Source organism: Cervus canadensis, chromosome 16, assembly GCF_019320065.1.
Source record: "Cervus canadensis isolate Bull #8, Minnesota chromosome 16, ASM1932006v1, whole genome shotgun sequence".
In the NCBI taxonomy this organism is placed as follows: domain Eukaryota; kingdom Metazoa; phylum Chordata; class Mammalia; order Artiodactyla; family Cervidae; genus Cervus; species Cervus canadensis.
Window position 1 is genome coordinate 40,080,287 of NC_057401.1, and position 24,528 is coordinate 40,104,814.

General features: G+C 40.1%; 1 protein-coding gene across 6 annotated transcripts in view; it reads left to right on the forward strand.

Moving 5' to 3' along the window:
• Positions 1-24,528, forward strand: part of DROSHA (drosha ribonuclease III) — a 119,463-nt gene that overhangs the window by 81,445 nt on the left and 13,490 nt on the right. For all 6 annotated transcript variants that reach the window (XM_043488603.1, XM_043488601.1, XM_043488602.1 and 3 more), the window contains 7 exons: positions 656-715; positions 2,005-2,104; positions 5,527-5,629; positions 7,604-7,674; positions 12,980-13,024; positions 14,494-14,651; positions 16,048-16,153. In XM_043488603.1, coding sequence (XP_043344538.1) covers positions 656-715; positions 2,005-2,104; positions 5,527-5,629; positions 7,604-7,674; positions 12,980-13,024; positions 14,494-14,651; positions 16,048-16,153 — 643 coding nt within the window. The remainder of the gene's footprint in view (positions 1-655; positions 716-2,004; positions 2,105-5,526; positions 5,630-7,603; positions 7,675-12,979; positions 13,025-14,493; positions 14,652-16,047; positions 16,154-24,528) is intronic.

Below are 24,528 nucleotides of genomic sequence, written 5' to 3' on the forward strand. Positions count from 1 at the left end.
GGAAGATTCCCTGGAGGAGGACACAGCAATCCACTCCAGTATTCTTGCCTGGAGAATCCCATGGACAGAGGAGCCTGGCGGGCTACAGTCCACGGGGTTGCAGAGTCAGGCACAACTGAAGCAACTTAGCATGCACACGCACTTTTCAGAGAGGACCAGGCGGTTTTGGAAAAGGACCCAGTGCATTGGTGGGAGAGGATAGCAGACTGAAAAGGTGGGTTAGGCCCATTTTGAGAGACTTTAGACATGAGGTCAAATTGAGAGTTTGGACCACGCGAAGCTAGAACATGGTACCAGTGCTGATTTTCCACTTTCTTACTCTAAGAATGCATTCTCCCTTCTCTCCTCCACCTGATAGCAGTGTAGAAAGATTCACAGTTGTTAGACTGATGTCTCATTGCCTTAAGTCTGATTCCCAGGGGACGGAGGCACCAGGGTAGAGAGCCTGAACCCCATAGTAGGAGGCAGTGCTCCCTCCTCCCTTCCCTACTAGGCAACCCCTGGCAGGATGGCCATCAGAGCCCTTGATTATGAGGAGTAAGTTAGGGTGCTTTGATTACTAAAGGAGCTAACCCTCAGCATCCTTTCTTTTGAGAAGAGAGGGAGGAAATGTAAATGTGGGCTATTTTAAGAGATCCTTTTAATTCTCCTGTAGGATTAATCACAACGAACGGTTGGAGTTCCTGGGTGATGCTGTCGTTGAATTTCTGACCAGGTAAGTAGACTTTTCTGCTGTTCCCCCAATAATTGCATTTTACAGGCAACATACTTAATACATTACCTTCTTTGTAATTAGCCTAGTAAAGCCTTGAAACACAGTGGTTTTGGTCTCTTCTGTAGAGCTTAAAAGCTCCATGTCTGTGCCTCTTGCCCTGATAACTTGCACTCACTGATGCCGTAATGAGCAGGATTACAAGATGAAAGGCTAGCGTCTCTGTCCTGTCAAGTTTACGTTCAAGTTGCTACAGCCACGGGAGATCAGCTTGTCTTGGTCTAGATGCTTCAGAGCTTATATTCAATTTGTAAAGAAAGGGATGATATTTTAAAATGTCATTTCATTTTCTGGGATTTGTCTTTGATCCCTTTCTCACTCTTTCTGAACTCGAGGGAAGGAAAGCATACGAGAATTTTAATAACTAGATTTTTATTTATGGGGTGTGTCTAGTGTATGTGTGTCTGTATGTTTGTGTGTTTTCTCCCCAGAAATGTTTTGGATCCTTAGTTTGGAGGTAGAGGTAGGAAAGTACATTTTGCTTTTTCAATACTCATAAAATTTCTCTCTTAAAGGGAGATAACACATGTTGCTCTTGGAACTGTCTCAAGCTATTTTTATTCCCTTTCAGTCATTTCTTTCCCCACGAAGGACACAGTGAGGCAAAGGAGCAGTTTTCTCGGCGTGTTCTCACCGGACACAAAAGGACCAAACTAGCTTAGCTGCCCCAACAAACAGTGGATCTTCAGAACTAGTTTGCGAGTTAGGAGAGCGCAGGTACCCTTGTGGTCCGGCCTGGTTTCCCATCAGCCTTCTTCCTAATTCCCGTACTTCCCTGATCCACAGCCCTGGCTCTCTTTGCCACTCCTGGTTCTGTTCCTGTCCCCACCTGTACTTGTGACGAATGTGCCACCTGGCTGCCCTGCTCAGAGCTCTCCTCCGGGGCCCTATAACCCAACCCAAGCAAAGCTCTCTGTCTCCAGGCTCACGTTTCAAGTATTAGATAGGATTGCTCTCAGCAGGATGAATGATTGCTCAGGTCTTCATTGTCATCGTATTTCAGAGAGCTCTTTTTATAGGAGTCAGTGTGAACAGATGAGTGGATGGTGTTTGGGTTTTAGCACGTTCAGATATACCGTGCTTACTGTTTAGCCCTTCAGAGACCCTTCAGTTTAGTTCAACCCAGCTGGTAGGCACTGTGCAGATGTTATGTGTCAGGTCTGTTGTTTTAGACTCAGAACCACATACAGAATATTGTGATACATGCTTGTCTATGTGCTTTTTTTTGGCAGTGTCCATTTGTACTATCTGTTTCCCAGTCTGGAAGAGGGGGGATTAGCAACATATCGGACCGCCATCGTTCAGAACCAGCACCTTGCCATGCTAGCCAAGGTACAAGTGTCTGCACTTCATTTGCAGTGAAGTCTACATTCTCTTCCTCAGTCCGTGCATAGCTTTGCATTTGAATCAGTAACCCTTTAGGGTGTATTAAGGGTTTAATATTTTATTGATGAGGAAGGATTTTTGTTTGTTTGTTTGTTTGGGTTTTAAGGACTCAGCCTTATTAGTTCTGTTACCTTAGTGAGTTTCACCAACAGCTAATAAACTCCACAGTGAGGTGTCTTGGAAACAGAAGAGGAAAAAATTGACAGACATGCATGAACAGAGTTAAACATTTGGGGAAAAGGAACATGAGAACAGAGCAAAAGAAATGAAAGATTTCATATTTTCCCTCTGTGTAATATTTCTGAATTACATTTGTTTTTAATTTACTTTAACAGACAGAATTATAGCTTTGAATAGAATACTCCAGGCCATTTGTATCCATGGGGGATACTTTACAGATCTTTGAGAATACCCCCAAATCACAAGTCCTATTAATTAAGATTTTGCTTTTAGGCTGTTTAGCCAGCCACATTGACTTTGCCGAGTGACTGACAGAACCTTTCCTTGATTTAGATTCATGGTAGGCTTGTTGCTTATGTTGTCTCATTTGATCTTCCTGTCTCTCTGCAGTGTCTTGTTATCATAAATCCTAACGGATAGGACCCTGGCGCTTATTTGGGAATTCAGGATACCAGCAGGGGGACCATGAACAAATTGATATTCTCTTTGCCAAGCCATAGCTTTCTCATCTGTAGAATGGAGATCTGTTAGCATCTACCACATAGGGTGGTTGTGAGAATTTAAGGAGATTACCATTTGAGTTTTAATGATTCGTTTATGAAGTGCTTGGTGCAATGCCTATTCATCACATAAACATATGAATAAATTAGTAGGAGTTAGTTGTTTTTATTGCTGCTGCCACTTACAAATTACATTTATCAATCAATTACTTTTTATAGGCCTGTGGGTTTATTCAGTAATAGGGGCAACAGTGGCTGTTAAATTCCCGAACGTTAGTGATCTGTTGTAAAAGCTTTTGGTGAGTTTTCCTTGATTTTTAAGTAATTTCTATTTTTTTCTTCATTTTTGATGTAAATGTTGGAATTTGGTAGAAAAGACTAGATAAAATCCATTTTAGTTTTACAACTGACTTCTTAATTTGATCTTGCCAGGGCATTAATTACTTTTAATATGTGGTTGATTTTATCCCATGGTTTTTGTGTTAGCAAGAGTATACTGCTGTATTTTATATAACATCCTCATCGTAACTTTGGTGGTAGGCTTTGATCCAGCTTCAGTGGCATTTGAGAATATAAATAGTGATGCCTTCAGGAAAAACCAACTTGGTTTTTAGGCTCATAATGAATGAAATTCCACAAGTGCTTCAATGTTTAGTTGACTTAATTGTCAAGATGCTTCCTGATAGCTCACGTAAATGTCTGTTGGAAATACCTTTCATAAGTAGATTGTTGGCACACTCTCCCCCACCTCTCCCTGCCATTGTTTTCTTTATAGAGTTTCAGGTATAATGGAATTGCATGATTATTTTTCAAACAATTGTAGGGAGGATATTTTCAAAATGTGGAAAATGAAAATGGAAGCCATTCCATGACATAGTGGGTGCTGTATAGAGCCATGAGTTACAACAGGGCTGGCCACTGGCCATTTCTTCCCTTCAGGGATGTCTGTGTAATCCTCCTCCACTGCAAACCCTGACATACCCATAGCACTCAACACCCATCTGCTCCAGCAGAAGGCAGTGGTAAACCTTGCCCTTCTCTCTAGACCAGTGGTTCTTAACCATTTGAGAGGAGAGACTTGATGGAGGAAGAGTGCTGACTCTGAGAAGGTAATAAAAGCTCTAGGTCAGCACTCCAGACAGTGAACATTTTAACACATGCACAGTGGACTATCACTCTCCTTTTTAACAGTTCCATTAATGCCTTCATGAAAAAATAAGGATATAGAGATTATGAGAAGTTAGAAAATTCATAACATTACAGAATAGTTGTTTATGTTATAGAAATGGCTTGCAGTCTACTCTCAAAGCAGGGCTCCAGAGATAGCAAGCAATTGGATTTTCCCAGTGAAGTTGTGAAACAAGTAAAATTTCCATATTCTAGTATAAACTCTTGCACTTGGGGATCAGTTTTTGAAAAAAGGTGTTTTCTGCTCTTGTATTTGTGGTAGTCAAAACTCATTTGAGTTTATAATACACTCATGAATTCCTAGCAATCCAAAATAGATAGCATGTATGCCCTGTTTTTATTTGTCTCTTTTTCAATGTAAATGAATATGGTTATTTTTAACACACATACCAAGACACACCATATCTGAGTCTCTTTTATCTGAGAGCTGATGAGATTCATGTTGTCCTAGGTTGTTCATTGACTTGTTATTTGTTCCATATTATGTGGCATGTTATGAATCGAATTATATGGTAATAGAAACAGATTTATTGTGTGCTTATGCAATGCTTATACCCTTTTCCTTTTATGGAACGAATTATGATTTCCATTTATTCAATCTCAAGAGTTTTGTAAAAAACATTTATACTGTGTCTGGTTCTAAAAGGACTTGATTTGTCCTTTATGATACAATAGGAAAAGAAACAAGTAGGGACTAAACTCCGAACAAAGAGAAAATATGGGTAAGACAGTAAAATAAAGCCAGAGGTAAAGTTATTGTGCCCAGATATGTTCATCAGTCCTATACAATTTCCAGAATTAGGCCATAAATCTGTCTCTAAACTTGTCTGAGGCCAAATAGAAAAAGAATATATAATTCATTACAAACAATATTCCCAGAGCCCTTAAGGTAGTTCCAACCCATTGCTCGGATTCCCACTGAGCCTTCAGAAGGATGAGTGTGAAAACCTCACAAAGGGACACAAGTACAAAAATATATGGCTCCCCAAATCCAAATCCTTATTAAATAAGAAAAAAAAAGATTTAGAGAAATAAGGCATTTTTAAGTCTTCTGAGAGTCCCCATCTACTCCACCACATAAAAATCTCTTGATTTTTCATACAGTACAAAGACCATCAGTACCATATAACTTTGGAATCCAAGAGGTTAACTTTGGGTTGAGTTTGTATCTCTAGACATATTGGGTAAACGCAAAGGCATGGCCTTGTAATAGAGTCTTATTCCAAACCGAGGCTAGTGCTTTTTCTGAACCTGGAGTTGGACAGATCAGATCTGGTCCATTCTGAACCTGCTTGAATCATCAGAGTTCATAGAAGCTTGCTTGGGGAAAAGGCGAAGTTGGTCAGCGCTGAACTGTATGTATGGATTTGTGAAAGAATGGTAGATTAAACTTTCGCCTAAGGCCAGTTAATTTGTAACTGTACCCCCTAGGAGATGCTGAGTTATAACAGTTATGATTTTGCCGATATTCTCTTACTTTTGTCATTCTGAATTTTGTAGAAACTTGAACTGGATCGGTTTATGCTTTATGCTCATGGACCTGACCTTTGTAGAGAATCAGACCTTCGGCATGCAATGGCTAATTGTTTTGAAGCATTAATAGGTAATTTCTCTTTTATAGTCTAGTTTCTTGCATGTCTGAAATGTCTGGAGAGCACATAAAATTCAGTGAGAAGCCTTGGGACAAAATTACTTGTTCCCAAAGCACGTGAGTTCCCCAGTATGATACCCGCCTCCTTGTCCTGTAGTTATTGTGGTTCTTCCAGAGCAGCAGTCATGCTTTCTTTTCTTGAATTTCTTGTATCATGTCATGTACATGCTTAGTATATACTGAACTGAATTGAAGTGAGTTAATATGAGGATGGATTACTTGCCAGATTTGATTCAGGATCACATACATAAATAAGGCGCTGGTTAGGCCCTAATTTTTTTTTTTTTTTAAATAAAATTTTAAAGCTATTTTACAGGATTTTCTGCTTTAAACATCTTGAAGACACTGCATATTTAAAAATCCCAGGGCTTGAGTCTCTACAACTACTGTTTATTCACTTGAAGCACGGCTAATGCAGACACTCAGGCTCTTTACTTCCTCAGTTTCTTTTTTACTATAACCAGAATATAATTAGCTGTTTGTACAGGAAAGTTATGAAGAGTTAATTAGCTGGTGATTGCAAGTATGCTTTACAATGAAATGTTACAGTAGATTGACAATTCCTTGATTTTTTTAGGTAGATGATTTAGTACATTTTATTTTTCAAAGGCGTCTGTACTTCCTTATCAATTTTGCCCTCTTCCTTTGAAAATGAATATAAAAGCTTCCCATTATAGTTTTATGCTGATGATGGTAGCAAGAGAATATTTAATAATTATCCACAGTCTTTTCACAGCTATGTCTGTTTTGTACAAATATATCTATTTTCAGAGGGTTTGTCATGTGGAATGACTACTCTGTACACGTAATTTTTTTTTCACATAATATTTTTGACAGTTAATGTTACAGTTAGCTCCATAGCCAGGCACACACGTTTCAGTTCCCTCTTGTATCATTTATCAGTTCTGTGTCTTTGCCAGGTTACTGAATCTCTTTGAACCCCAGTTTCCCCATCTATGACATGGAGATAGTATCACTTACCTCACAGAGTTGTAACAACCTTAATATCTGATCCTAACTGCAGCAAATCCAGGGCAAAGTTCCATTTCCTTTACCCCTCCCCCAGACCACCTACTCTGGACCCCAAACCTATAAATCTTTTCTAATATCCTCTTACTGAGGTGCCTTAAAGGCGAAGATAAGAATGTGAAAATGCTTTGCATAGGGCCTAGGGCATAAGTGGTCCCTCAAACTCCTGCTATTACTAATATCATCATCATCATCACTGTTATAATTATTATCATTATTACTACCTCTGTTGATAAATAATAAATGTATTTAGTCATCAAAAGCCCAGTGACTAAGTTTCTATTTTACACGGAAAATAGCCTTTCTGAAGACAGGTGTAAAAAATATGATTTTAAGAACCACCCTACTCCAGAGTTATTTGATTCCCAGTTAAAGTGTTACTATAGTACTTAGTGGTTATGATTAGTGGTAAATATGTGTACAGTGCTTAATTATTTCAAAAAATTTTTAAGAATTATTTTTAATTAAAGGTAAAGGTTATCCTACTTTTTTATTGGCAGAAGCCTTAATTTATCTGTACTCATATTTTGTTTGTGGCCTGAAATATAAACTATAAATATAGAAAATGAAATAATATTTTCATAAAGTCAAGTATTTGTGTATAGTTCCCTCAGTAATGGTTCATACCCATATCCTTTATGATAGATCATAGTTGGCCTGTTTTTCTTACAAAATTAGGTTTATATTTTGGTAAATTGAATTTTGTATTTCAGTCTAACTTATAACACAAAGCATAGTTAAAAGAGGGAAAATGCTACCTTTAAAACAATTGCTTCTGATCTGGTCGATTTTTTCCATGAGTGGGTTTTGGCTTGCCTTTTTGCTTTTTATAGAGATATGTAATTTTCTCTGAATATTAATGCAGGCTTCCTTTTGGCGTTCTCTTCTTTTATCTAGGAGCTGTTTACTTGGAGGGAAGCCTGGAGGAAGCCAAGCAGTTATTTGGACGCTTACTCTTTAATGATCCGGTATTTATTTCGACTCATTTGATTTTTCTCAGTTACATATCATTATAGAGGATTTTATATCAATTAGTCTTTGTATTTTAAAGAGCATGTAAGAGAAACAAAAACCCCAAATCTACCCTAGATGGTAAGATTTCAAGCACTTCAAAAATAGCTTATTCAACTCTGTCACAGATGGTTAAGATCTGTGGACATTTATACTAGGACTTTATCCTCTACCCAAAACCCCATCTTTTCTTATGGTCACTTGTAAGTTAAATATGAATACAGATATGGTAGGACCTTGCTTTATTTTAAAGTATCTTGAAATTAATTATGATTTTATATTTTGTAATCATTGGGTACCTACCCCATGCAGGCTTAGTTGAAGCTATAGTCTTTTGACTTTTCTGTTTATGATTTGTTTTTATGTAAATTATGTAGACTAGATAAATGTATATTTATTTTAGAAAGTCAGTTCATAGGGAGTTTCTGATAGAGCTATGAATAAAGAGTATGGAAGTAGTTTTTTTAAAAGCAAATTATAGTTTAAGAAAAAATGATAGATTCTAAAATAGTTTCTGTTGTTACTAAAGTATTAAGCTATTAATATTGCCAGGGCTACCTTTTTAATCCTGCATGTAATAGAGCATACTAGATTCTTTTTCTACCAAAACAAGTCAATTTAACATTTAAAGGGAGAGGCAACTCTGTATTCCAAATTGAAATGTCATTATAATTGAATGAAATAGCCCTCACGGAGCAATAAAGAACATGGCAAGCCAGTGTTTTAAGCCTTTGTGAAACCTTCAACTTAAGTGGCTGTCAGATGTTATTACTGTATTCCTTAGGATAGTTAAAAAAAAAAAAAAGAATCAATAGTTTTGAAAAATGCGACCTGGATGATGTTCATACCTGAGGATTTGATTTTCTTCTACCTGTTTTTATAGAGATAGGTGGTGATTTTATGTGTGTGAATTTCCTCCTGATGGGAACATTATCCACAGGTGTTCCATGTCCCCCATTTTGTCCTACAACCTATAAACAAGTCTGCATCTTGATTTATACATGTAACAGATGTGTTTTAAGTCTTTTTCTCAAATCTTAAAATAACTTTGTTCCGGCCTCTTACCTTTTGTGGGCGACTTCAGCAACCTCCTTACCTTATTTCCTCTTCCAGTCTTACCTCTGTGAGCCCCTCCTCCCTTCAACCTGTCCCACCTCCAGCTATTCCTGCCCCTGTCCCCCATCCACTCTGTGTTCCCTCCTGATGTATAGGCAGCTTTCACCCGGTGTTCTTAACAGCCTCAGTTTTGTTTAGATTCTTTTCTCTCTTTAAACCACTTCTCTCCCACTTGTCTACTTAGCAGGCTTATCTTACCTTTCTAGTACCAGGTTCAGCGCTGGCATGTGCAGTATTTAATAAATATTTGTTAAAGGAATGAATTGAATAAATGACCAAATGAAAAAGCAGAGTCTGAACCTTATCTTACCAGTGGGACATCTGACATTCAGCTTAGTTTTCGTGTGTATTTTCTTTTGTGAAATTGAACAGGGCTCAGACACAGCAAAGCAAAGCAGGTCAGAGGGCAGCCCTGGTGGGAAAGAGGTGCTCCCTCCGAGAGAGGGTCGTCCACTGTTTTCCCAATTCTGTAAGACCTTGAGGAAACACCGTGTCCTGTTGATTTGGAAGCTGGCTTTCTCTGAGTCGTCTTTCTTTATCAGCCTGGACTGCTTTTTACTCTTTCAGCCCCAGGCTGATTCTGCCAGTTCTGTTTTCAGGTCTGTGTGACCCAGCTTACCTGGTATATTCAGAACCGTTGTTTCCATTCAGCTATCCAATGGCCCTCTTAGAAAGACAGCGATTCGTATATAAACTTTCCTGTATAAACTTAGTCTTCCACTGCCCCTCGCCCACCCCCTTTGGTCTTTGCACGTGGGTCCCAGTTTCTCTGACCCTGCCTGGCCTTTCTCCAGAGCTCCTGAAACTAGAAAAAGTGTCTTTTCAGATTGGCTTCGTGCAGCTTCACGTGGGTGTTCCGCAGACACCTCATTCCAACAGGTTTAGTGTTTGAATTCATCACCTAAGCCCCCAAACACACTTCTTCTCTCAGTTTATGATGTAAACTGGAAACCTCAGGATCTTCTTTTGCCCTGAAGCTTTTTGTCCCCATCTTCATTCAGTCACAGACCCCTGGCAGTTCGGCCCCTGGTCTCAGCCATCCTGCTGCTTCAACATTTGTTCTCGTCGTCTCTCACCTGAAATAATTAAGCTGTTATTCCCCACTGCTCTAGTCCATCATTCATGCAGTGTTGCCTTCTTTTTCATGCACAGATTCGATTATGGTCTTTGTGGCTTAAAATCTTTGGTTTCTTTATTGCCTGCCAAAGCCTGTATAACACAACAGAGCGTTTCATAGTTCCCATAATCTGACTCCCACCTACTTTTTTAGTCTCGTTTCTTTCCACTCCCTCTTTGTGCCATTCTAGAAATCACTTTAAAAAAAGTTTTTTTTAGATTTATGGAAAAATTTGAGAGGAAGGTCCTGAAATTTCCCACATATTCCCTGCCCCCACACATGCCCAGCCTCCTCCACTATCAATAGACCCAACCAGAATGATACATTTGGTACAATAGATGAATCTACATTGACACATCATAATCACCCCAAGTCCATAGTTTACACGAGTTCACTCTTGGTTTTGTACATGCTGTGGGTTCAGACATATATATATATAAAATGACAGGTAGCCATCATTACGGTGTCATGTTTTTTGCTGCCTTAAAATTCTCGGTGTTCTGCTTATTAAGAACTACGCTTTTGTGTGTGTGCACTTTGAGACCTTTTATTTGAGTATGTACCATGTCCTGCTTTTGATCATTTCCCTCTGCTGTACGGAATTCCTTATGTTCTTCAGAATTTAGCTGACGAGTCCCCTCCTCTTGGAAACTTGATCTGACAACCCAGACAGAGTCTTCTCATCACTTGGACCATATACATCACCATTATAGAACTTGTCATAGTTTATTAAATTGTACTCATTTACCCTTATTCTTCCCCAATAGGCTCCTTTGAGGACAGAGCTAGTGTCTTATTCAATGTCTTACTTAGCTGATACCTAACAGATGTTCCATAAAAACATGCTGCATGAACTAATGTCCCAACAGTCGATGAACATTTTCCAGAAGAGCATGAAGGTAGAGGCTTTCTCCGAGGTCCCTGGGCTAACAGAAAGCAGAGCTGGGAACCTAGCAAGGTCTGTTCCATTTCTCTGACACCAGCGTGCAGCAGAGCTGTATCTCAGTGCAGGGTGCAATCAGGGAAATGGATGCCATTAAAACCGGCTAGTTGTGAGGTTTTAAAGCTGTTACACCAAGATGGGTGGCAGCAGACATCAAAGGAGGAATCGGTGTTTCTGAGTGAAAAAGACGTAGGAGAAAGGAGAAAGATGAATCTCGAAGTCCTTGAGAATCTTGTGCTTTGGAGATTGAAATTGGTCCGAAGAGATACTTGTTTATCATCATTATTGATGTCCTTGTTGTTAATATTGGCATTTCCTGTGTGCCGCACTGGGTTCAGTGCTTAGAGTCCATTGCTCATCGAGGCATCAGAGAACACTCTGAAGTAGGTACTGTGATTATATTTGTCGAACGCTTGAGGAAAGGTTGGCTTAAGTGAGGTGAAGAAACTGGCCAACAGGGAATCAGGGTTGAATCAGGCAGCCTGTCTCCTCAGCCTACAGCTTTTCCTAACACCAACATCCCTGCTAAGTCACTTCAGTCGTGTCCGACTCTGTGCGACCCCATAGACGGCAGCCCACCAGGCTCCGACGTCCCTGGGATTCTCCAGGCCAACGCTAGAGTGGGTTGCCATTTCCTTCTCCAGTGCGTGAAAGTGAAAAGTGAAAGTGAAGTCTCTCAGTTGTGTCCGACTCTTCACGACCCCATGGACTGCAGCTCACCAGGCTCCTCCGTCCATGGGATTTTCTAGGCAAGAGTACTGGAGTGGGGTGCCATTGCCTTCTCCGACCATCATCCCTAGTTGACGGTAAAAAGTGATGATTTGGTCGTTTGGATATGAGGTAAAAGACGCCAGTTAAGGCTCTTAGAGTTATGGATGTGTAGCTTGGATGAGAGTTCAGAACTGCAGCAGAGGTGAGCAAATGATTTGAACAGGCAGCAGCTAAAGCAGTGGGGGCGGCGGGCACTCCAGAGGAACAGGTAGTGGGTAGGTCAGGCTCTTGGTGGAAGTTGAGTGCATGTCGGTTTCAGGTATAGCAGGGGGAGAAAAAGTGAGAGAATTTGAGAAAGTCGCAGGAAGGGAGTGACATTCAGTGCAATTTATGCTACAGAGAATTCCAGGGAAAGGTTATTGAATTGGTTAAGAGAAGTTCTTTAAAAAGCTTTAAAAGAACAGTGTGATATTTAAACTTAAAAAAAAATTGGCAAAAATAAAATACCAAAAACAAAACCTAGATGTATTTTAATATGCAAGATGTACAAAATTATCAGGTATTTTTATTTCCCCTTGTCATCATCTGTACCACATCATAAAACATTTTACTATACTTTTCCTCTCCAAAAGTTAAAAAAAAAATTTTTTTCCTTCTAAAAATTTTGTCATTTATCTCAAAAACCAGTCATCAAGGCTCGAAAGGAGATTCAGTCAGAGGCTCCCTAGAGTCTAAAATGGAAGGAAAAACACTGTAATCCTGAGGAAGGTCTATTATAAATGCCTCTGGATTTATCTCAGTGGATAAAATAGCATATTAGGATTTTCTACAAAATTAATCCTGTTATTTATTCTCTTATTTCAAGTATACATTTGTAATGACCCGCAGTAAAAGTGTGGTCTCACAAATCTAAGGAACTAGATGTGGGGTGTTTTCCACTCCCATATTAAAGTTACCCAATGATAATAAATTAGTGCCCAAGTAAAGGACCATTTGAGATGAGTTTTAATTCCAAAAGGCACAGCCAATGAACATTTCTGGGGAATGGTATACTAAAAAATATAATTAAAACAGTAGCTTAATCCACTATATTAGGTTAAGCGAATGTGTAACTTAGTTTGAAAGGTGTCGTTGACTCCTGGGGGCGGGGGTGGCTCTTTTCCTCCCCAGCTTAATAGGCTAATTAGAGTCACTACAGGCAGTTGGAGTGGTGAAAACACTTTTAAAAAATTCGTTTGCCAGCACTATCGAATTTGCAATAAATGGAGTCAGCATCTGAAATAGTTCAGTATTTCACATAATGGCATTTTATTTAGTACTCTAGAGTGTGTTAAATGACTCCCTCGAGCATTAAAGGCATCACTCCATTTTCCAGGACCTGCGCGAAGTCTGGCTCAATTATCCTCTCCACCCACTCCAGGTAAGTGTGACCTTCCTGTCTGCAGTGAGCTTTGTAACTCCAGGTACTCATGATGCTTCACTTTGCCTTTTGTCCCCTTCTGCTTTTATCCTTTGATTCCCTTCAGTGGCATTATGACTTTAAGCTAGGGTATCAGACTGGAGAACTTTGGAACAAATACTAAAACGAGGCCATGCATTGTGTTTTTGTGGTCTGGGGTGAGGTGGGCGAAGCACTGGGAGTTGCCATCGCTCGAAAGGCAGGAAGAGCTACTTGTGTGGCTGTGGTTTGGTCCCCTCTCTTCCCCAGAATAATGGTACTCAAGACATAGTGTGTTGTCTCCAGTTTGTCTACATGCCTGCTATTATAGGGAAAATAATATGGAAGCAGGTCTGGGCTTACTACAAAGTAGAACAAATACTAAATTAACATTGCTAAATTGTAACCTAATTTGTATCTTAGAAATTCAGAGATTTGACTTCAATTGCATGAAACATTGTAAATTAAAATTTTAGTAGAGTATAATGACTTTATTCAAGATTTTGGAATTTAAAAGACCTATATATGGTAACACTCTTTCCCCCAGTTGTTTTAAAAATTCTCGCTATTCTTTGCTTTTATTACCATTTTACCTTGGAGACATATTATAAATATATACTCATACAGGTACATTTTTGTATATATATATATATTACATATATATAATAATCATCACTAGTGGCTGAACTCTCTTATGAGAGGCTTCACAGTGTATTTTAGAAGTATTTTATGAATGTGAACTAGCCCAAAGTTCCTAAGAATATTCATTTCAAATGTTTTATACTTGCTCTCTGCTAGTGGTTAAAGGCTCATTGTTATGTGGAGCACCTGCCTAGTGGTATTAATATTATAATAATCTCCAATGTAAGCTGAATCCAGTTTAATGATGATCATTTGCCAAAATAGGTTAGCCCCTTGAAGATACACAGCGGTCAAGTTATTCAACGCAGTGATTCTCAAAAGCTGATCCCCATACCTGCAGCATCTGTGTTACCTGGGAACTTACCAGAAAGGCAGGTCCTGGTCCTTATTCGAGTCATACTGAGTGAGAAACTCTGGGTGCAGGGCCTTGCCATCTGCTTTTAACAAGTACTGCAGGAGTTTGATGAACTGCTGAGTTACCGGATGGATAGATAGATAGATATATTCCCTAGGAGGGGTTCTTCAGCTTGCCTCTTCCTTGGAGAGCTAGTATAATACTTAGGATTTTGAACTATCTGTGTATAGTATTTGGCCTTGAAATCTGATAGAAGGTTGGAAAATATTATTTGAGCCTTCTTTAAATATTAGGTTTGTTTGCCATTCTAAGGGATGAGAAAGAAGCTTTCATGTTTTATTGGCATTTCAGAAATTTCTACCTGTGGGAACAAGAAGTTTACAAAACACTTAGAATTGATAATTACATTTGTAACCAAAAACTGCCTGTGATATTTATTTATTCCTTCTTGTAGCTTCAAGAGCCAAATACTGATCGACAACTTATTGAGACTTCTCCAGTTCTACAGAAACTTACTGAATTTGAAGATGCAATTGGAGTAATTTTTACGCATGTTCGACTTTTGGCAAGAGCATTCACATTGAGAACTGTGGGATTTAACCATCTGACCCTGTGAGTTAGAAATACTCTTGTAGTTCTAACATGACCATTTGGACACACAGTCCCAAACCTCTGCTGTGTGCCCTTTCAAGTAATTAGGGTTTCAAACACATTTTCAGGGAAGTCACATCGTCAGATGGATGAGCAGCCCTACACTGGTGTAGACCAGGGCATATGCTCTAATCCAGTATTTTTGGTCTCATTGTCATGAATCTTATTTCTTTATGAATTATAAGTATGAAGGAAGTAAAAATTTTTCCTATGAAGAGACAGGCCATAGTCATGATGATTCAACTGTGTCATAAAAGCAACATAAATAACATCAGTAACACAAAAGTAACATAAAAGCAGCCACAGGAAAAGTATAAATGAATGAACGTGCTGTGTCCCAATTAAACCTGATTTACTGAAACAGGCCATAGGGTGACTTGGCCCTCCAGTCCTTGCTGTGAGTGATTTGAACATGACCTAATGAAATAATGATAAAATAACCAAAACTGTTTTTTGTGGTTTTTTTTTTTACATGTTTTTTTAATTCAGTTTTTGGGTTTCTTCCCCCGACAGTCCACTCCAGTATTCTCGCCTAGAGAATCCTGTAGACAGAGGAACCTGGAGGGCTACAGTTCATAGGGTCACAAAGAGTAGGACATGACTGAGCAACTAACACACACTCCTCAGGTTTTCTTCCCCCAAATTAGATATTCACAGTTGTCTTTACACTGTAAAAGCCAAAGAATCTTGTCATAGATTTTTTTAGTCCTCATCTTGAATTCAGATTTGAAAACTGGAGTATCTTTTTCAATGAAAAGGTAAAGATTTAGCATAGAAAATTCTTGGATCTTTTTGCTGTATTTTGTCTGTGTAAAGACTGTGCAACGTTGTTGTCTGTACTATACAGTCGGCCCTTACGTCACGTAGGTTTGAACCACCTGGGTCCACCTACACGTGGATCTTTTTCAGTAAGTACGTGCTACAGTGCTGCATGATGTCATTTGGTTGAATCTGCAGGTGCAGACCATGGTTCAGAGGGCTGACTGTAAAGTTAAACTGGATTTCTGACTGCCTGGGGAGTCGCTGCCTCTAACCCCCAGGTTGTTCAAGGATTCAACTGTATTTTATTTTTCTATTGATTCTCCCCAGCTTCTGCCCAAGTACTATTTACCAGTCTTTCTTTCAGCAGTTGTTTAATCCTTAGATAGTACTCACTTTACTCTCCTTTGAAACTGAACCTATATTGACTCAGATCTCTTCTCAGTTGAGGGGCTTTGGGGAGTTGTATTTGGTTTTGTTCTTCAAGCAAGATGAACACATTGCTTTTTAAAGTCATACCTTAAAATTTTATTTTTTATTTTTTTGAATCTACAAATGCTTATTGATCTCTTTACGTTGATGTTTTCTTTTCCTCCAGAGGCCACAATCAGAGGATGGAATTCCTTGGTGACTCCATAATGCAGCTGGTAGCCACAGAGTACTTATTCATTCATTTTCCAGATCATCATGAAGGACACTTAACTGTGAGTTTGTGTAAAACCATTTCCTCCAACAAGTTTGCTGTGTAATAGAAAGTGAAGATTTGAAGAACCAGATATATACTTATGTAATTGGTGACTTAGTTCTTGGTGACTTTAGCATATCATATGGTTTTGTTTCATTATGTAAATTGTACGCAAAAACAATATATAATGAGAGCTAATTTTATACTCCTTTATTTAGTGATTGTCTACTCAGTGCAAGACACTGAGTTAGGCTTCATGGGGGGAGCAAATATTACTTGATGCCTAGTCTGTCCATAAGAAGTTTAAAAACTACTAGAAGAAATTAAAAATGCAAGTTAACAATTACAAATGCTCTTTCTGTATATATACATATATGTATATGTGTGTGTGTGTATATGTATCTGTATATATAGTTTAAGGTGTGTGTGTATACACATATATGTACATTATAAAAAGTATAAATAAGTAGCTATAAATATAAGGGAGAACTATGTTAAATATTATACAGGGAAAGTGTGCTGTTTAGGAAAAGTAAGATTTCTTTTAGCTGTGGAGTTTCTAGAAGGCTTCATGGTTATTATGATGTTTGAGCCTTTAAGGATGAGTAGGATTTGGCCATTGGGAATTAATGGGAAGAAATTTCTATGCAAAGATATTACACGCATCTGGACTGCTGAAACAAGGGCACAGCGTGAAAGATCAGAAGCCTAGTTTGGCTGGACCGTGTGGAGTTGAAAGGGACATAGAGAGAAAAGGTTTGATTTATGAACAAAGTGAAATGGTTCCCGTTCCTCTCACTTTTGTTTCATTTTATAAAACTTTATTGAGTTTTTTTATTTGCTGCGTACGGTTTTTACTCTGTGAAACCAATCAATAATAAAACTGGAATGGAGAACAAAACCTATCTGGAAGTCAGTGATGATGATCTCCCAGCACAAGGAATAACCTTTGAGAAGTCCCTTTAGGACTAGGCATTGAGAAAGCAAATACTTTATTGGGCAAAGAAAATAATAGACACCATAAGACATCTTGTGAGTACAGACATTCTTCATTGTGCTTGAGGTAAATAATAAGTCTTTCATACTTTGCATCTCTACAAGTTCTGTGCATGTTTTGCTTTGAATAGAACTTGATCTTATCTTTGCAACTCTGAACCCTGGAAATAGTTTATGTGAGTGACACAGGTATTGAATTTAAGGAGAATAAGATTATTTAACTATGTTTAGATGTAATTTTTCAGCAGAATTTCTAAACTTAACAAAATACAGTCCTTTCATTCATTCATTGAATGAATATTTATTGTGTTTCTACTAAGCCCCATGTATCATTTTGTGAGAAATCAGGAGTACTCTTATTTTTAAATTTAGTTTAAAATTAGCAGTTTGATGACCATTTGCAATTAACTGCTTTTGGATTGACAAGAAATTCCTTTTGAGTTAATATTAAATTCTTAAGAGCATATGAGCATTTACCAGAAATAAACTAGTATCTAGTGTCTTTCTCTGCATCCAAGAATCAATAAACGCTTGGTTCTGTATCTGCCATTAGGGAATAGACTTCATAGCTGTCAGAGTATCTGGTTGGTCTGAGAAATGGCCAGACTAAAGCAAATGGCTTGAAGCAGTCATTCATTTTATGGCCATATAGCGGCCACTGCTGAAAATATGTGACTTAGATATACACATTTACCCCTGTATTCCCACAGATTAACGGTGAACTCCAGAATTTTGTGGAGGTGGAAAGTATGGATCGACAGATGTACTGCTTCCCTTCTTGGCACTACACACGTGTCCCAACCCCTCCCCCAACATTGAACAGACAATGAAACCAGGACTCAGAAAGGCATGAGCCCTGCCCCAGTTTGGATAAGGGTAAAAGCATGACTATGCTGGAGACTCCAGTTCTGTGTTCTTTCCAAAGTGACTTCAGTGCCGTAACTAATGTGATCCAAAATATGTTTATCATCGGCCTTGCTCTCTTGAAATTAGAGAATTTTTTGATAACTTATTGGAAAGATGTTAACAAATGACAAAATTCTGATATGGAGGGGTTTTTGAGCTGTATTCACAGAAGGCTTTGGTAGAAATCAGCAGGACCAACAGATCTGCTGGCAAAACAAAGATGATCTAAAATCAGTGAAATACAGATTTTAAAAGATACTGCGTCTCATTAATGTCTCACTGACGTAGGTGCTCCCTCCCTCCTTGAACCACTGTCTCCCATGGGCTTCTGTGATGCTTCACATTCCTGGTTTTCCTCTCGGCTCTTGAGTTACTCTTTCTCAGCCTCCTTTGCAGGCTCATTCTATTCTGTAGAGCTGGTGAATATTCCAGGATGCACGAAACTCGCTCCTAGGCATTTCCTCTTCTTACTCGAGTTTTTTGTGGGCATTCTTTATAAATATAACATTAGTTTCACGCCATAGGCAGACTTCTGAGTGGATTTCTTCAGTCCCATCTCGTTTCTAAGCTTCAGTGCCAGCTGCCTGTTCATCATCTCCATGTATCCAAGGCTGAACTTGAAATTTGGATTCTCTTCCAGTATCTGAATAATTGAAGGGCACCCACCCATCCAGTGTGGCAAGTCAGAAGCCTAGGAGTCATCTTTGCTTATTCCCTTCCCTCCAGCCTAGACCATTCACAAGTTTTGACCACGTTACTGCTGGAGTAGCCACCTCATCTTCATCACCCAGATCTTCTTCCATCACCTGGACCATGGCAGTAGTTTCTGCAGAGCTGTCACAGTGTTATAGGAATACGACTGACAAAGAGATCCAGTTAGAGGGGGTGGCATTTACTACACATTGCAAAGGATAGGAATCTTAGGGTTGCGTGTATCCAAAGTAGTAGGCAAGGCAGCCGGTTCAGATTTCTCCCTGAGATGTGTGTTACTATTGGAAAAGCTGGCCTTGCCATTCCTGTGGGCATTTTTGTACTCTCCCATGGGGGACGTTGTCTCAGGTTTCAGGCCTGTTGGATTGCATTACGGGTTAATGGCTTCCTACACTGACTTTGCTGAATTGACTCTTTCTCCACACAGGCCAGGTTACCTGCTGCGGCCTGTGGCGTCTTCACAATACATCTGTTGTGACCACAGTGGCCATTCATCTTTAGTCCATTTTGGTTGTTCCTCTTCACTACCCCGACCTCTCAGTATTGGAGCGCCCCCGTTCTCAGGCCTCGTCTCTTTTCTGTTGACTTCCTCTCCGTGAGTCTAAGTATATCTGTACATTACTTCCTGTTTCATGTCTTTAGCCCTTACTTGTCCCCCTAACTCCAGACTCATATGTCTACATATCTGTAGATGTACTTGGTTATATAGATAGATCCACAGTGATCTCTAGATTGATTTCTATCAGGCAGCTCAAACCTATCATGGCCAAACAAAACTGATTTTTACTCCCAAACCTTGGTGTTTTCCATTTCAGTAAGGACCATTCTGTTCTAGTTGTTCAGGTCAGAAACCTTGGCGTTGTCCTTAACTCCTCGCTGTCTCATGCTAACACCTCCCACCCCTTAGCATAGCCTGTTGATTTCACCTTAAACGTTTGTCTCAAACATGACTACTTTTCACCAGCTTCACTGTTAAACCACCTTGGTCTGGACCATGATTATCTTTACCTTAGTATATGTGCTGCCGAAGCGAGCACTTATCTTTACCTTAAATTACAACCATAGCCTCCCAACTGGTCCATCTTTCCCCACCCCTCTGTCTGTGTTCAGCACATCATCTCGAGGGGTTGTTTTTAAAGAGACGTCAGATTACAACCTCCTCTGTGCAACACTTTTTGAAGATACCTCATCTCAAGGGTAAAAGATAGTGTTACCTACCAGACTCTGTATGACCGGCCTTCCTGCTACCATCTCTAACTTTTTCTCCTAGACACTTCACTTTAGCCTCTGTGAGATTCCTGCAGGACACTAAGCCGGCCTTTGCCTCGGGGCCTTTGCACATGTTATGGCCAGATCCCTCCCCTCTGTTCACATGTCATCACCAGTGAGGCCTTTTTTCACTCACTCTGCTTAAATAGTGAACTCTTTTCCTCATCCCTATCTCCTCTCCTCCTGTCTAGAGTCTCACCTCCCATTTTCTCCTTCCTTCTCCTCCTTAGTACAGACTATGTGTATTACTTGTTTACCATCTGTGCTCTCTTGTGAGGGTAGGTATTTTGTCTCTCTTCATCCCTGATTCCCTGGGTGTTTGAACAGTCCTGGCATGTCTGTGCTCAGCAAATAGGCTGAGTGAATGATCACTATAGTCCACTCTAACTCTCTTCGTTTGCTGTTTGGAGAGTGACTAAAGAACAAGCCTGTCCACCTGCCTGACCCCATGTTACATTTTTGTCTTCTCTGCACCTTTTCACCTGGCCTGCTTCGTGTTCCTCTAGGCTCCCTCTTGCCATGGGGTTTGTTCTACCTGGAGACCATTCTACTTCGAGCCCTTCCTCTCAGCTGCCTGTTAGCTCCTCCTCTGCATGAGATGTCAGTTCTGGCATGACTGCTGCGTGCAAGGGGAACCCTCTAGTCAAATCTCCATGTTCTTCTCCTTCTTGACACTTATTTTTTGAGTTTACTTGTCCCACAAGCCCGAAAGTTATGTGAGAGCATGTTTTTATTTATCACTGTATGCCTGGCAGTGTCTGGCATATGTGAGCTCTCAATACATATTTGATAAGGAGAAGAATGAGAGTTTTGTGGATGGATAACTCATATAGAGAGGGAAGTGGAAGTGGCATTGGAGAGAAATAGCATGTTTTATGTGTAAGGAAAGAAGCCGAACACTTAATTTATGAATGTCTAAGGGTTAAAAGTAATTTAAAATTTGTGAAGGATTGCTTATTGCAGTTGCATTTGGCTGGGTGGGAGGCAGGGAAAGGATGGCTAAAAATCATTACTGTGATTAAAGAGCACACAACTGCAGGGAGGCATTAGTTAGCCCGGAGCTATTCCCTTGCACACTTGTTTCATAGAGACTAAGGACAGTTGAGCAAATGAAATTGCAGTTTTCAAGTTTTGAATGCTGATGGGGGAAAACAGAGTGTTCTGTAAGTTAGGTATTCAAGTGGGCCTGTTTGGGAAGGAACGTCAGGCTTACGCAGTTGTCTGGGGATGACGGAGTTCAAATAGGGACGTAGAAGAAGGAGGTTCTGTTTCATAGACTGAGGTTCTATTTCATCGAACTTTTGGCTTTTGAGGGTAGAAGCTACTCAGTAGAGTCAGGGTAAATAGTGAGGGGGTAAATAGTGAGGAGGTCTCAAAGAGCGCTTACTCGGACAAGAATGCCTGTCCTGTCACGCTTTCAGCTTTTTAACATTTGCATGTGAGTTTCTGTGTCTATTTCACTCTTCTGTCTTAGCCTTTACCGCAAACTGCAGAGTGGAAGATGCTTGTCAGTCTCACGCCTGTAGCGTGCACTGTGCCCAGTACTGGTGTCCACAGGCAAGGTGAACTTGCAGAAATTTTTGTTTTTATGTATTTATTTTTAGGTTTTTTTTAACTCTTTACTTTGTATTGAGGTATAGCCAATTAACAATGTTGTGATAATTTCAGGTGAACACTGAGGGGACGCAGGCATATATACACATGTATCCATCCTCCCCCCAAACTCCCCTCCCATCCAGGCTGCCACGTAACATTGAGCCGAGTTCCCTCTGCTTTACAGTAGGTCCATCGGTTCCCCGTTTTAAATACAGCAGTGTGTACATGTCCATCCCAGACTCCCTAACTATTCCTTCTCCCATCCTGCTCCCCAGCACTCATAAGTTCATTCTCTGAAGTCTGTGAGTCATTTTCTGCTTTGCAGATTTAAGTTCATTTGTATCTTGAAATTTGTTTTTAGAGGAGTGATTTGGAGGGGACCTCCCTGGTGGTCCAGTGGTTAGGACTCCGTGCTTCCAGTGCAGGGCAGCACAGGTTCGATCCCTGGTCGGGGAACTAAGATTCTCCCCCGTGCCTTGTGGTGTGGCCAAAAATTAAAGAAAGAAAAAGAAGAAGAAAAAAAACCAGAGGAATGATTGGGACAATGAGGAAGCGAGGGTTATAGATGAACTTTGGAAAGCCTTGATCTGATGCTTCCCTGCTGCCTTCAGACAGCTCAAGGCGTGAATCAGATGAACAGGTGTCTGAGCTGATGGATCTCTGAGGGCAGATTCCACAGCTCCCATTTGAGAACTTCTCCATCACTGTTGTAAACTGGCTGTGTGGCGCTCACCCGCACCCTGGCTGCTAGCGTCGGCCTACCTGTTCTTCAGTTCTCATGGGAAATGGAGGCCATGTGGCCACCACTCTTGGTATGAGAGACCCGTGAGGCATGTCACTGTCGTTTTTAGTGATACGTTTGTCTCTCACCCCATGCTCTTAAATTAAAGTCCTCAGGATAATTAGTCAGACTCTCCTGTTTACACTAGGGGGCCCTCTTCGGTAGCTCATGTCCCACAGCTGTGGTTTTTCTCTTTAGAATCAAGAGTGAGTAGAAGTTTGAAAGAAGAGTGCCAGAATGTGTCTTTGCTTATTTTAAACCAGTAAACCTTTTTCTTGGTAAAATTTAAATTTGGAAAGACTGCTGTGTTGAGATAATAGGAAACATCCTGGATCCTCAAAACCACAATTTGCAATTTGTCGATCCTTGCCATTGCTTCAGGAACTCAGCAGTCTTCCTCTCAGCTTTATAGTGAGCCCTTATTACAGCTTTCCTTGCTTTTTCCAGTGATTGAAAATTAGATTTTATCTTTTTTTTTTTTTTGGTGATTGGGAGTAAGGCGGTATTTTTTTTAAAAAAAAGTTGTTATAGACAGGTTAGACTTAGTAAAATGGAGAGCTTTGAAGACAGTGAACAGGTATCCAGAATATTTGCATTGAAAACAAATCCAAAGGAGTTCCTGGAACTGTCTATAACCTTTTCCCCATAACCAGAGTCAGGCATGTCTTGGCTGATAATGGTGATGCCAAACAACAGGAGCTAATGTCTCAGTGTGTTTGTTATGTATCAGTCATTGTACTTAGACTGTATAGACATTCACTTTAATTCTCCTACATCCCTGTGAGCTAAGTACTGTTTTCTCCATTTAATGGATGTGGAAACTGAGCCTCAGAGAGATTTAGTAACTTATACAGGATCACTTAGCCAGGAAGTGGTGGAGCCATAGTTTGCACCTAGGCAGCTTGGCGCTAAATCATTTGCTTTTTTTACAAGTATTGGGTTGGCCAAAAAGTTTGTTTGTGTTTTTCTGTAAGATGTTACAGAAACAAGTTTTTTGGCCAACTCAGTCCGTCTAACTCAAGGCACTTTTTGCAAAACATTCTAATAAGTATCTCATGCTTACTTGGGTGCTTAATGTTTGTTTTCTAGATACCTACTAAAAATTTTTCTTCTTTGTAAAATAGTAGTTTATAGCATCAGCATCTGCAAACCTTGTGTCTTACCCCATCCAAACCCGTCTACCAAAATAGTCTTTCTAAAATCAGAAGACTACCTTGCCACTGCTCCCATTTGACACCTTTTGGGATTCCTCTTCCCTTACAGGAAAGACAGACTTCTTTACATCACCTCCAAGACTCTCTGCCCAGAGGTCAGCCAGCTCTCTCTGCCCAGAGGCTAGCCAGCCTTACTAACCTTCATCAGCTCCTCCCCTCCAGGCTGAGATTTCTCCTCCAGTTCCACCCAGTAATCATCTTTCTATGCCATGGCTGCTTGCTCTTGACAGAGCTGTTTCCTCTTCCTGGAAAACCCTTTCATACTGTCTTAATCTGTTCCGACTGCTATAGCAAAGTACCACAGACAGGATGGCTTATGAACCGTGGAAATTTATCGCTCACAGTTCTGGAGATCTAGAGTCTGAAGTCAGAGTGCCAGCATGGTCAGGTGAGGGCTCTCTTCTGGCTCACAGACTCCTCACTGTACCCTCCTCACAGGGTGGAAGGGGCTAGAGATCAGTATGGGGCTTCTTTTATAAGGGCACAGATCCCATTCATGAGGGGTCCACCCTCATGACTTAATCACCTCCTGATACCATCATCTTTAGGATTTCAGCATTTGAATTTTGGGGCAACTCAAACATTCAGACCATAGCACCCATTCTTCTTTCACTGGCAGATTCATTCTTTTCAGTTCTGACTATAATATTCATCAGAGTCCACCTACTTGAAACTTTTTAAAATGTACATGTCCTGAAATTCTAATTCCTTGGTTCTTGCAAAGAGGCCTGAGTACCAGTATGTCAGAACTACCTAATGATTCTGATAAAACAGCCAGATCAACAAGCCTCTGAAATGTTGTTGCTCCGGGGTCGGGTCCCCTCCTTTGGAGGACCTGGTTGGGGAGGAGTGCGTGCGCGTGCTGTGGCCTGTGCTGTCGCCCTGGCCACCTTGCATGCAGCTTCCCTTGGAGACGAGCAG